Consider the following 14,332-nt stretch of genomic DNA (forward strand, 5'->3'; position numbering starts at 1 on the left):
ATAATATCAAATGGACATAAAAAAGAGGATGTGTATTAAAACCACACAACCACATCTTGCTGCAAATAACTCCCAAATTATGTCAAACATGTAGGACATTTCAGTACATGACTTCATCACACAATTAGTAAAAGTAAACTTCATAAGGAATTATTAGTGTAACCCAAGTTTCATTTGGACTCAGCCCATTTACACTTTAGTATCTTCACGAGAAAGAAGTTACATTAATTTCAAAATCAGAAATATGAATATTTGAGTATAAATGTATGATCAATAAATATTTTATTAGAATGCATCCTAAAAGGAAAATTAATTAATTAATTAAAACTGCACCCTCTTGTTAAGAATGTTTAAAAAAATGTATTTTTCTGTAGTGTTATGGTAATGTGTACTACTTCATCAGCAACAATAATACACAATTATTTAAAAATATTAGTAATCATTAAATTAAATTAATTATTAATATTAATAATTACAAATTAGAAAGCCCAATAATGTTCTTGAGTAGAAAACAACTGTTAATAGTAGATAAAAAGGGGGGGAAATATATATATATATAAGTGGCTATTAAGTATTGTATAGTATGGAAGTGATTTAACAAAAAATATAAGTCTTCATTTACATTTTTAATACATTATTATAATATATTCATAAATATAAGATTTGTTTTTTTAATCATAAATAAAATTAACAGCAGATAAGTATTATTAAGTAGGTCCTGAACAAGAAAGCAAAGTTACCACAATCAGACAGAGACCCTTGGTGGGTTGATTGGCCCCTTTGCTTATTTTTTTATTCCTTGCTCCTTGAGCAAATCTCATGCAAGTTGGTTTAGCCATCCTGATTCCATTTGTGCAACCCTCTTGGGGTTGCACAAAAAGCCAAAGTAGCGAGTGACTCTTGCTTATGGGTAAAGCTAGGTCCCCTATTCCTATTCCCAATCAGTCCAAGTAGTAAAAAATTTACTTACTCCTCAAAATAAATTACATCATGAAAATGGATGTGTATTAGCACATGACTAAGTAGCCTCTTAAAATAGTATTACAGGCAGAATTATCATTGTTAGTTTAACATACTGTGTGGACCACAAATTACTGGAAGGCATTAATGCTTTATTACAAGATGAAAAAAATTAATGGGAGGTCATAAATTTTACTATAAGTAAAAACAAAAGAATGTCCCATTTTTATTTTTCTAAGAAGAAATTGTAATGAAACGTATCCTCTGATAATGGGAAAGAAACAAAACAACTTTTAAAGAATTTTAAAACTGACAATGTAAAAAAACAAACTTTATACATCTTTAGACAAATTTTTTGTAATATGAAAATTATTAAATTTCTATATTTTTCCTGAATACAAGGTAAATAGTTTTATACCATATTTTAAACTTCAGTAAAACCTGAGTTAACTTAATTTTATAAGAACATATAAAATAGGGAGAAAAGAGGGAATTTAAAATAAAAACTGATTTCATTCTAAGTAAATGATCTTGTAATGTAGTATAAAAATGAATCAGGAGGCCAAGTCATGTAACCATAAAAACTAAAATTTAACAAACCACATTATGCTCACATATATTTGTATCTTTTTAAATAAAAATATTTTTATTACACCACTTACACAAAATCTAATAAGCTTATTGGACAAAAACATTTAAAAATTTAGTACTGTATTTTAAGAGCAATTTTCATTCCATATTTAAAATAAAGAACAAATTTAAAATGAAAAATTGTGAAAATTGTAAAAACAATTTTATAACAGAAGTTCATTTTTTTACTACTTAAAAGTTGCTGGGTAAGTAAAATTTTAATTAACCTTAGTAAATATTTACTACTGTTTATTATGCGACTTGGTCTTCATTTAAAAAAAAAAAAAAAAAACAGATTAAATTACTCGAACTACCCTAAATTCAGCCTCCATTCACATACATGTTGTGTATGATATTAAACAAGTCTGAATTATTTTTTCTACAGAACATTCTTAAAAAACTAATATGTTGGATTATCCTGAACTATAGGATTTTGCTTGCTTCTATTGTAGCATCACTGTTATGGTCATCATCATAACCACTACAATGATACTGAAGGAGACAATGACTATGACTGTCGCTTTTGTCTTTGCAATTTTGGTCTGCACAATGGTCAATTAGATATTATTTGTTTTTAGATGTTTTCACAGGACATAATGAATAATCTTTCTATTGTAGTTAAAATAAGAAATTTAAATTATTTTGGTTGCTTCTTGTCAAAATCATTTATAAACAAACAAGTATAATTAGACATCAATTGTATGAATTCAAAATGAAAATCTGTGTAATATAAAGAACCTAAATTAATCAGTTAAAATTTGACTAATTCAAATCAAGACATGACAAATTCCTACTTCATACTGTATTATTTATATTCCAGGAAAATTAACATTAGAACAAATTTTTTTCTGGTCCTCACACCATTACATAGAAATAATGTACACACAATAGACAAAAAATTTGTCTATTAAGATAGAGGATTTCTTTTGTTTTACAGAAAAACATCTTCAATGGAATTCTAGGACCTGAAGAATACTTTGCTGTAGGTAAAATTTTGCTAATTTCAAGTTCTGTTGTAAACATTATTAGTTTATGTGATTTGACCACAATTTTTATAAAACCAAGAAACAAATGCACAAGTGTATCACCAAAACAGTATGCTGTCAGTCCTTTCAATTTATACAACACCTGCTTTAAGCTTAACAAAATCACATTTACCATATATTCTTAACAATCTATAAATGTAGTAGTTTTCTTGTTATACTAATTTAAAAAAACAATACACAAAAAACAATATAAATTTAAACGTTTTCTTCATTTTAATTTTATATTTGCATTTTCTTTATATTATTAGCTTTTGTGCTATAATAAATTTAATTTATAATTTGAAATTTCCACATATGTATAAAATTAAATACAGTGAAAATTGGAGAGTACAGTTTATAACAAGAAGTCCATCATAACAATAGCTATTCCGTGTAGTTACTTTATGTATTATAAATTGGATTAGTGATATTAAGTAACAACGAGGTATATCTCTAAAGTAAAGACTGCTAAGAAATTTCTGTCCTTAAAGTTGACGAACCTATGTTGTTCATGGCTGCACTAGTAATGTACACACTGCATTGTTTGTAAGTTGTTATGTTGTATTATCTTTGATTATGTGCGAGTTATTACATTATAAAATGAATAGGAAAATTGATGTTGCCGCCGACTGTCAAATAAGTGGGAGTCATAAGTTTATTTGGATGCAAACTGATGGTCACAGTCTTTTGGAATCAGTTTGGCATACTGTTGATTGATTTCACACCATGTGGAACGACTATAAATGCAGAAGCCTACTATGAAAATCTATGCAAGGTACGGCACGCCATTCAAAATCGGCGACATGGACAGCTGAATGGCGTCGTCCTGCTGCAAAATAATGTATGTCCACATGTTGCAAGTCCGACACATGATTTACTGAGAACATTTAAATGAGAAATTTACGATCACCCACCATATAATCTGGACTTAGTTCCTTCTGATTACCATTTGTTTGGAAAATCGAAAAAATTTTTCAGTGGTAAGCAATTCACAGGTGATGAACATAAAGATGCTGTTAATCAGTGGCTAAATTCGAATCAGATGCAGAAGAATACAACGAGGGTATATTGAAGTTAGTGTATCATTACAATAAATGTCTTAATTGACATGTTGATTTTATAGACAAATAGTGGTATTTATTATAAGAGAAATAAAAACTATTTATAAAGTTTTCAGAATAATTTTTTTTACAATGAAACGGTCTTTCACTTTAGAGATAACCTCTCGTAGACAAACTAATACAAGGAAACTGGGAGATTTAAATAAGAAGCTAAGCTCTAATGATGAACAGAGGTATATTATATATCTATATCAAAGTTTTAACCATCACATGAATACAAACAAAGCTAAATATAAAATATTACCATAAGAAGTATAAAGAAACAAACATTTTTTACAAAATAAAACATTGACCCTTTTAAGTGCCAACTACTATATACTCATTTTCTGCCAGCAATAGATAACAAGCAAAATACAGATAAACTTTGCAGCATTGTTCATCGCACTATACCAAACTGAATAACAATGCAAAATGGTTTTAATAATGTTATTCTTGACATACAAGAAATCAAGTGAGTTTTTACCGTTCACTAGCTTTTCAATGTTTACAAACAGTAAACATAGTTTCATATACTGAATCACTTGTTAATAAAACAAGAAAATACCTTGAACAATATTTATACTCCTATTCTCAACTACAAGCTTGCCCAAACACAGTCACTTTTTTATGATCATAAATGGATTTTGTAACATAGAAAAAATGCCAGAATTCAAATCCAGAACTTTTGGATAAAAGGTGAACAGCTACCACTTTGTTGGCATATTGAATTGTTTTTATTATGGTTCTACTAATTCATAGTTCCAAAACCAAATTTTTCAATTTGGCTCCAATTTTGAAGCTGAATGCAATGTTAAACAATTAAAAAGGGTTAGGGAAGTAAATCAATACCACTTTTAAATTACCATTTAAAAGTGTAACCCTGCTCAGAAATTAACAGTGGGATATAAAAACCAACAAGTAGAAGTTATAAATATACAACGATCACGGGAATTGTTAAAAACAATCACTGTCTTTGGGATTCTTACAAATAACAATAAAGTTAAGTTTATGAAGTCCAATAGATAGAACAGAATTTCATTTTATACATTTTTAACATTACTTGTTTTTAATTTTTTTACTTCTAAATAATAGTACTAAAAACATTATACATTATAACAAGAGAAAAAACAAAGTAGCATTTGACTTGAAATGTAGTAATTTAGTTAAGAAATAGTGATAAAACAAGAGAATGTGACCTGACCAAAGCTGGAAATAAATATATTTTACTACGGACACCATTAAAAATAAATAAATAAAACAATGCAGGATATGATTAAGCTTCCTACAATAACCAATCACTTTATAGTATCATTATTAGATTTTAAAAAATATTATTAAAACATACCACGACACCATGATTAATTTGTTCTCTAAGAAGTCTTTCTTCAGACAATGAATATCTAGCATCATGGGTTACAGCATCAACTGGGCCTTTTTCTATCTGATGTTTTATTGCTTTATAAAGAAGAAATAATGATGATCCTGCATAATCTTTCAGGTACTTATACATACATAATGCCATCCAATTAGTTAACATTTTTTCCACAACCGACTCTGTGCGTCTTAACATAAGTTGAGGATGTTTTGTGCCAACAGATTTTTCAATTAGTCTTAATAACAAATTGCGCAGTATATCGGTTGCATATTCCATTTTACTCATAAGTACTACCATTAATAAAGATGCTACATTAACCCTGAAAAAAAATTAAGAACCATGTATGATATTACAGCAAAAATAATGAAATTTTAAAAATAAATAAATTGAATAACACCTAACTACAGAGCAATCTCGTTTATAAAACTTTCAAAGGGTTGTGGAAAAAGACTAGTAAGTCAGGTACTTTACATATAACATGCGTAGACTTAAGAGCACAAACATTTTTAACTGTTAAAAAACACCATAAAAACTGTTAACAGCAATAAATATGACAGTAAAGGACTATATTTTAATCTTAGATACTATGTAAAGACACATAATATTAATTTTTATTTGTTTATTTTAAAAAATCAATTATGAAAAACATATTGCAATGCTGTCTGCAGTAGAATTAGTCAAATGTATTAAACAAACTATTGTTTAACAATTAAATGGGAGAGTAAAATTATTACCTATACCACAAATGATAATTCCAAAAAGTACAGTTAGCAATCGTCAACAATAATACTGTGTATGTTCACACTCTTACCTTAGCTTAGCAACCCTTACATTTTAGTGGAAAAAAAAAAAATCACTACATATTTAGTTGCGTTTTCTTTTCTTCTGAATTTCCAGCCAGCCATTTGACATGGTAGAATTCTTAATAGTTATCTGTTACGTCTGATCATCAAGAATGTTCTATGCCCTAGCTTATCTACACCAATCAAAACTTTTTTCAACTGGTTTGTATATGATTGTTTCTGCACATTTATTACTGCAACTTTAACCACACTCTCTGGATGTTTTTTATTAAACTACTTTTAAAGTAGAACAGTAGGTTCATTTCTTTAAAAATCTGAACTTTCATTATATTCAGATTACTTACAAAATCAGGAACATCATAATTACTTCAGCCATTGTAACCAGTCTCACAAGTAACATCAAGGAACGGCCATAATATTTTGAATGGAACAAACATCAGGGGTATGGAGCAGCACTGCATACAATCAGTCCTAATGGTAGTTTAGGGTATGCCCTCAAGGTAGTACACTTACGTGGAAGGGAGGAAGTAATCTTGTAAACCAACACAGGAGAAGTGTCTATATTGGGGGTAACTCCCTGTATTTCATAAAAAGAAAACTTAATTCTACAGGAAACATTACAGAAGTGGAAGATTCATAAAAATCAGTAAGAAGAAATGATATTTGATCATTATACATAAATTGCTAATATCAATAAACATAAATAAGACTATCAAAATTTCAGATATCAAATATTTGATGACTGTTGTTAAACTCTTAAAACACTTTTGTTATGACTGCCTCTGCACATTAGAATAACACTTTTATTCGGCTTGTTGTAGCAGTTCAATATTTAGACAAATTACCAAACAAACAGATCACAGGTCAAACAAATGATTCTTAATATTTTATCTGTATGCTAGATTGTAGAAGTTGTCATATAAGATAAGACCTAATGATAAGTTGTACAAACTGATTTAAAAAAATACATTCTTGTTATGGAGAAATCACCGGACCGAAAAAACTCATTATGTCAATGAGTGTATCTTATAAATAATTAATAATTTAAAAGATTTTTATTATATTTTCAACAAACAAGTTACATAAAATATTAATCTTAAAAAGAACCATACAGACAATTTATATCAACAACTATTTGTAACATTTAATATGTTGGAAATTAATTTTCACCAAAATACATATTATAAACTCATGCTTAACCAGGTTACCAACAAAATTCTGTATTATATGAGGTGGATGATTAAGTATAAATAAATTAGTACAAAATTTGGTACTATAAGCGTGAAATCAGTAACAGCAGTTACAGATTTGGAACATACTAACAAATTTAATAGTCCATATAACCAATACAAGTCTGGAGATCCAAACATCAGAAACCAAATTGGTTTTTTCCTCCTCTTTTTTATAATAAATGTTCTATTTAATCTTGCATGACATACTTACATTAAGTTTACATGTACACTAAAATTAAACAAAACTGTAACACTACATGGATTATTACTATAGTCAGGTCTTATGATAGCATAAAAATATCAATAACACATTCTGATTTATCATAAGATAAATAAGCACTGAAAAAAAAATACTCACTTATCCCGAATATTAAATGTCTTTTGAGCTTCAAGAGTTTCAATAAATATTAGAATAAAATTTTTATTATCAATTAATTGTTCAAACTGCAGCATAGCAGCATCATAATTTGTAGGTGGTCCATTTATTCGAACCTGTAATTTAAAAAATAATAAATGATTAAATGAAGTTCAAAAAAAGATTTCATTTTATTTTTAATTTCTTATATACAGCACAGAATTTCTATTATAAATGTACTAATTAAAATGGAAAATAAATAAATAACTGAAACAAAAATTTTAACTTCTTTGGTTGAGAGCAAAGTTATAAATGACTATTAAGTACATAATTAATAACATAAATACCCTTAACATCATTGTATTTTAATGGTAGATGACAATAAAATTTTAGAGTATAAAACTATGTACAAAAACAATTACATAAAAGAAATACATTAATTTCTTTAAAAATTTCAGTTTGTGTGCTAACAGCTAGACATCTTCAAACAATTAACTTTTTTCTTCATAACCAAATTCAATCTTAATATTTCAACAATATTATTAAGGGTTTTTAAACAAGATAACTAATACCATTATAAGTGGAATAATGCCACTGCAAACAAGTTTTACCACTGATAAAATCAAACAAATAATATTATTCAGTTTAATGGCCTCTAAAGCTTTAGAATAGTAGCTGTAGTTTAATTACAAGTTATTGTTTGGCACAATGGAGTTTTTATAGCATTAAATTCTTTTTTAATGATCATAAAGTTATCTTCAATAATGAAAACTAGCATAAATTATCTGAATCACAAAGTTTACATGTAGCAAAACATAACTTTCAGAAGAAAAAATAACTGAAACTCATCATCTGCTAACTGTAAATGAGAATAAAGATATATTTCTATTATAAAAACCGTTTTATTATTCTCCATTTTATAATACTACCAACCAGTCTGATGCAAATCTAATAAAAATTAGTTACAAAACTAATTTATTTTATGACCTAACTACTTTTAAGAACAGAGAAACTTCTCTGTCTAAAGTGAAATCTTGAAATATACATTAAAAATTGCCATTAAGAGAACTTGTTGTTAAATGGCATTTTGTACCATCGATTGAGTTCAAGAATTGAATTCTACAAACTCACTAGGAATGTTGGATACATTCCTTAACTCATGGAATGAAAACATGTTTTAATATAATGAAATCAATATAAATTGTATTAAAAAATCTCTGCACTTTCTTATACTGATTATTAAATACACTACTTCATCATCTTTCAAGTTTTTTTTTCTAATAGCAAATATTTCAAGGCTTTTTAATAACTTCTATCTGTGTACATCAGCACTTGACTCTTCTTCTATCTTGGCTGAATTCATAGTCATTATCACCTAACATCATCATTACCTGTCATTAACATATGATTCTTTAACACCTTATGCTACTGCCTGTAAAATCTTAGACAATATAATAAACTGTATCTCAGGCAGCAGATTGTTCCACAAATGCTAAAATTTTTAGGGAACACAATCTTTAAATAAAAGTATATAAAGAATGAAATTCTAATGTTTAATTGCATTAAATAACTGGTTCCCATAGATTATTGTTAGCTAAATATAGTAGGTGCCGTTTTTATTAGTAGGCTGAATAACTGCATACTGCTATGCCAAACTATCTGCACGCATGGCTAGGCTGGATGACTGATGGGCGGGCAGCCAAAAACATCGTGTTGACTGTCTGTCAGCTGACACTTTCACAGTGTCTCATTCAAATCATATAACCAATGACTCACCACAATTAATGTATTATTATGTCTATCGTATAATTATTATTACATCATCATATTTAGACAAATATTTATCTAATGATTTGCTGATGAGATGACTAATGTCAATACACAGTAGCAATGACTAATTTTTGTAGTTTGGCAACTAATGTTATAATTAATTTTTAAACAACCCTTCCCCAAATACCCCTTTGTAAAACTACAAAGATATTGCATAAATTAACAGTCTCCAAACCAGCACTGCAAAGTTATGTATGATAATAAGATTTTTATACAGCCACCTTCCTGTAATAAATTAAATAAAGTTTGTGATAGTGATTTTATGCTTACAAACAATTTTATGATAATTTTGTTGGTGGAGTATTCCATTTTAAATCAACAAATTTTCAAAACTTTTATTGCATCTTTATTTTTTATTTTGATGATATTTTGTATAAAACTACCCATCTTGAAGTGGCCAAAAAGTACTTTTTTATACATTTGAAAAAATATTTTCTCGAGTAATAGACTATTTTCCAACTTGCTAACTGGTAAAAACCACCATTTTTGTCACTTTTTCCATGAGCTGTAGCATTGTTATTTTACATCACACAGAGGTCAAAAAGGGCTTTTTGGAAAGAGTAAAGATGTTACTTCATCTTAGTGTACTCAAAACTCATTTTGTTACATAACCAAATCTTGTAATGTTTACTGAAGTTACATTTACAAATTGTTTTTTTTTTTAATTTTGGGCCCAAAATAAATAATGAAGGGCTTAGGGTTACAGCCTTTCTTTACCTTCTAACTCTTAGGTACTAGTAGTACTTATAAGACTGTTACCGAGTGTCGTTCATTAAAAAAATGGCCGCCAAATCGTAAGATTTTGAAAATGTCTCATTTTTTAGAGCTCAAAAACCATATGTAGGGCAGGTGGTAAAAATCTAAAATTTTTACATCAGTAAGTACTTTTTATGTGCTTTAAAACCATATAAAATTCATTTTGTTACTCAAAGGGGTTGATGAGTAATGAAGCCATTAAAACCACTTAAAACACTGTTCCTTCTAACCGTGAACAATGTATCAAAAAAATTCACAGCATGTATTTTTTCAGATAATAATGTAGGCTACTATACAAAATATTTTGATATGTCAATGATGAAATAGCTTATATAGCTTATATTCTAGATAGTTTGTTACTTAAAGTATGGCTCATATACACAAGCTCAAGTTTAAAGACGAAAGTGAACAGATATGCATGGACATGGATATTTGCATCCTGAATGTAAACACTGTAGCAGGCTCAGTTACTGTTTTCATTTCAATGTGATATGTTGTATTGTTGCTAGTGTTAATACTGTGGTTAGGTAAAATACACTTGTTTAGTAATTTTATTAGCAGTGAACTTATGTTTTATGCAATATCTTTTATTTTTAATTTTATTAATTAGAGAAATTTTTATTTTAATTGTAGAGAAACTGGGATAAGACAAAGTGAGGTACAATTGGTAGTTTCATAATTTATACTAACTGTATTGTTATTGTAAGAACCCTTGTATTTTATAAAAACACATTATGGAGTGTTCAATTGGCATTCACACTGAAATAGTATGTCACAAATTGACTTACAATAGATCTTCAGTATTGCACAATATTTTAGAGTTTACTGAAAAGCAAATAGCATTGATATATTTAAGAAGTAGATGTACTGAAAAAAAAAATATCTGTACTTTTCATAAAATCGAATATTTAGATAAATATTTTCATATTAATGGGAAAAGTTGCTCTGACCCATTTAGCTTTCACACTAAACCGGTTAAGAAATCTCTTCAAGAAATATCTTTGACACTTTCAACAAGCAATCCAAATTTAAAATTAATTCCAGGCAGAGCACTGTGTACAAAATGCTTAAACAAAATACAAAAACAAAAAGATGATACAGAAAGTGAACCAGAATGTCAAGATATATTTGAGCCTCAATGTGTTATAGTCAAGTCTGTGAATAAAGCTTGTTCAGCACTTGGCATTTCCCCTGTTAAGGTTCAAAAATTATCAGGCAGTGCAAAGGAACAAATTTAAAAAAATAAAGTTACAAAAATAGCTGAGTCAGTTACCAGTAAATTAAAAAATTCCTTTGATTTAAATATTTCTACAGAAAAAACAGTTTAGTACCACAAAATTATGCTGATTTAGGTAGGGAATATGAAGAATTAATCATTAAAATAAGGATAAAATGAAAACAGTTACAACAACCCAGGAAAAAATTAATATTTTAAGTTTATTACCAAGCAGCTGGAACATTCAAAAAATTCAAAATGAGTTTAGTGATAGTCAGTATTTGGCCAATCAATCCAAACAATTAGTTACAACAAGTGGAATTTTGCCACAAATCGACAAAAAGAAACCCAGTTACGTAGTTGATGAAAATGTAATTAAATGTGTCCAAGATTTTTACCAGAATGACAAACACAGCCGAATGATGCCTGGCAAGGATTGTGTCTCTGTAAGGCAAGCTGAATGGAAGAAAATTAATATTCAAAATAGGCTTATCTTATGTAACTTAAAAGACTTGTACACAGCCTTCAAAGAAAAACATAATTTAAAAATTAGTTTTTTAAAATTTTCTGATTTAAGACCTAAATTTTGTGTTCTGGCTAGTGGGTCAGATACTCACTCTGTTTGTGCATGCATGTGCATGTGTGCGCGCACATGTATGTGTATGTACCGACCAAAATGAAAAACTAATGTTATCTGCTATAAAAATGAAATTTGATTATAAAATTCTCCTATCAACCATGGAATGTGATATAGAAAATGAAACATGCATGCTGTCACAAAGTGAAAAATGTCCAGGCATTAATGAAATATTCAGATTACAGCAAGAGAGCTGGGATGATTTTGATTCTGAAATTATCTTCAAACAGTGGGTTTCTGTTGACCGTTGTGAACTAACTACTCAAATCCTTCCATTTCAAGAGTACTTAGATAAAGTTACTGAAAATCTAAATAATCAAAAAAGGCATCATTTTGTTGCAAAGAAACAAGCTAATTTCCTAAACATTAAAAAGGAAAACCTGTTGGAGGGTGAATGTATTGTAATGGGAGACTTTCTCTCAAAATTTTCCTTTTGTGATACAGGATGAGTCCAGTCATATCAATGGTCAAAAACTTATGCCACAGTACATCCATTTCTCATATATTAAAAAAAGAATGAAAATTACAAAGCCTGTGTGATTACTTGAAGCACAATACTACATTGTTCTTCTGCTTCCAAAAGCAAGTTATAAATAAGGTAAAAACACTGTTACCACAAGTTAAACATTTTTTTATTTTTCTGATGACTCCTCAGCCATAAAAACAAAAAAAAAAGATTCATAAATTTGTGCTACCATCAAAATTTCGAAATTGCAGCTGAATGGCATTTTTTGCCTCATAACATGGAAAAGGACCATCTAATTGTATTGGTGGAACTGTAAAAAGGACTGTGACTAAAGCAAGCCTTCAAAGGACAGTCGACAATCAAATTGTTATACCTTCTGAAATGAAGAATTATTGCAAAGACAATATTAAAAATATTACATTTATTGTCTGCTTTAATAAAGATGTTAAAGAGATTTAAGAATACCTCAGTTCTCGTTATCAGGTAATCAACATAGTCCCAGAAAAAAGAACCTCACAGAAACAAGAACAGTTATCTTCCAACAAATCAGAAATGTACTCTGAAAGTCCAGGCGACCTCTGAACTAGAAACATTTACGTTAGTACTGTTACATAAGGACATTAGTGTTTCTGACTGCTTTATTGATTTATTAAAGCCAAAATGTAAAAATTATGTCTGCTGCCTATATGATGGTAAGTGGTGGTTAGACAAAGTCATTGAAGTCAAAATAATGAAAATGAAGAATATCGAATACACTTTTCCATCCAAGGTCCTGGTACTTCATTCAAGAAATCATCTAGAGATAATCAAACATGGGTTCAACTGGAAAATACTTTAAAAATTCTCATGCCTTCAGGGCTTTTTCTATCAACTACTGGAAGAGGAAGCAACATTACACCAAAGATGAATGAGAACTTATCAGTTCTACTCAATAAAAAAATGGCAGGAGCACTAAGTTATGTTACTAAAGGTAGTTATCAAAACGTGCAATATTTATTCATAACTTCCATTAGCAGGAGTAAAATAAAGTAAAAGTGAATTGAACAACTTGTTAATGTATTTGAATTGTTTATCATTTTGTAATTATTATCATTCTGTAATTGACTATTTATCATTTTATAATTGACTATTTATTAATTATCAATTTATTCATTCTAATGAGTTTAGTTGTAATTTTTATAATCTGAAAAAAATACATAACATTAGTATTTTTGAATACATTGTTTATGATTAGAAGAAATAGTGTTTTTAGTGGTTTTGTTGGCTTCATTACTTGTCAACCCCTTTGAGTAACAAAATAAATTTTATATGGTTTTAAAGTACAAAAAAATTACTTACTGCTGTAAACATCTCAAATTTTTACCACCTGTCCTACATGTGGTTTTTGGGCCCCAAAAATTGAGACATTTTCAAAATCTTACGATTTGGCGGCCATTTTTTTAATGACTAGCTAAGAGTTTTTTAAGTACTACTAGTACCTAAGAGTTAAGAGGTAAAAAAACAGGCCTGTTACCCTAAGCCCTTCATTATTTATTTTGGGCTCAAAATTTGAAAAAACAACAATCTGTAAATGTAACTTCAGTAAACATTACAAGATTTGGTTATGTAACAAAATGAATTTTGAGTACACTATGATGAAGTTCCATCTTAACTCTTTCCAAAAAGCCCTTTTTGATCTCTGTACAATGTTAAATAAGAATGCTACAGCTATAGAAAAGTGACGAAAATGGCTGTTTTTACGTGTTGGTGAATTAGAAAAGAGTCTATTATCAAGAAAATTTTTTTTTAAATATAAAAAAATATTTTTTGGCCACTACAAGGATGTTAATTATCATATACCAAATACCATAAAAATCAAAAATAGTGATGCACTGATCATCTGTTGAATTAAAATGTAATACCCCTGGTAGTAATTGAATATTTAAAATGTTTGTGTTAGCACAAAGA

General features: G+C 28.5%; 1 protein-coding gene across 3 annotated transcripts in view; it reads right to left on the reverse strand.

Moving 5' to 3' along the window:
• PlexB (plexin B) overlaps positions 1–14,332 on the reverse strand; it is a 113,597-nt gene that overhangs the window by 34,011 nt on the left and 65,254 nt on the right. For all 3 annotated transcript variants that reach the window (XR_012756064.1, XM_075362654.1, XM_075362655.1), the window contains exons 16-17: positions 7,484–7,617; positions 5,061–5,409 (exon numbers count right to left, since the gene is read on the reverse strand). Coding sequence is in view for 2 of the 3 variants with exons in the window: in XM_075362654.1 (XP_075218769.1) it covers positions 5,061–5,409; positions 7,484–7,617 (483 nt within the window). In the remaining variant the exon portion in view is untranslated. The remainder of the gene's footprint in view (positions 1–5,060; positions 5,410–7,483; positions 7,618–14,332) is intronic.

The sequence above is a fragment of the Lycorma delicatula genome, chromosome 4, assembly GCF_047948215.1.
Source record: "Lycorma delicatula isolate Av1 chromosome 4, ASM4794821v1, whole genome shotgun sequence".
Classification (NCBI taxonomy): Eukaryota; Metazoa; Arthropoda; class Insecta; order Hemiptera; family Fulgoridae; genus Lycorma; species Lycorma delicatula.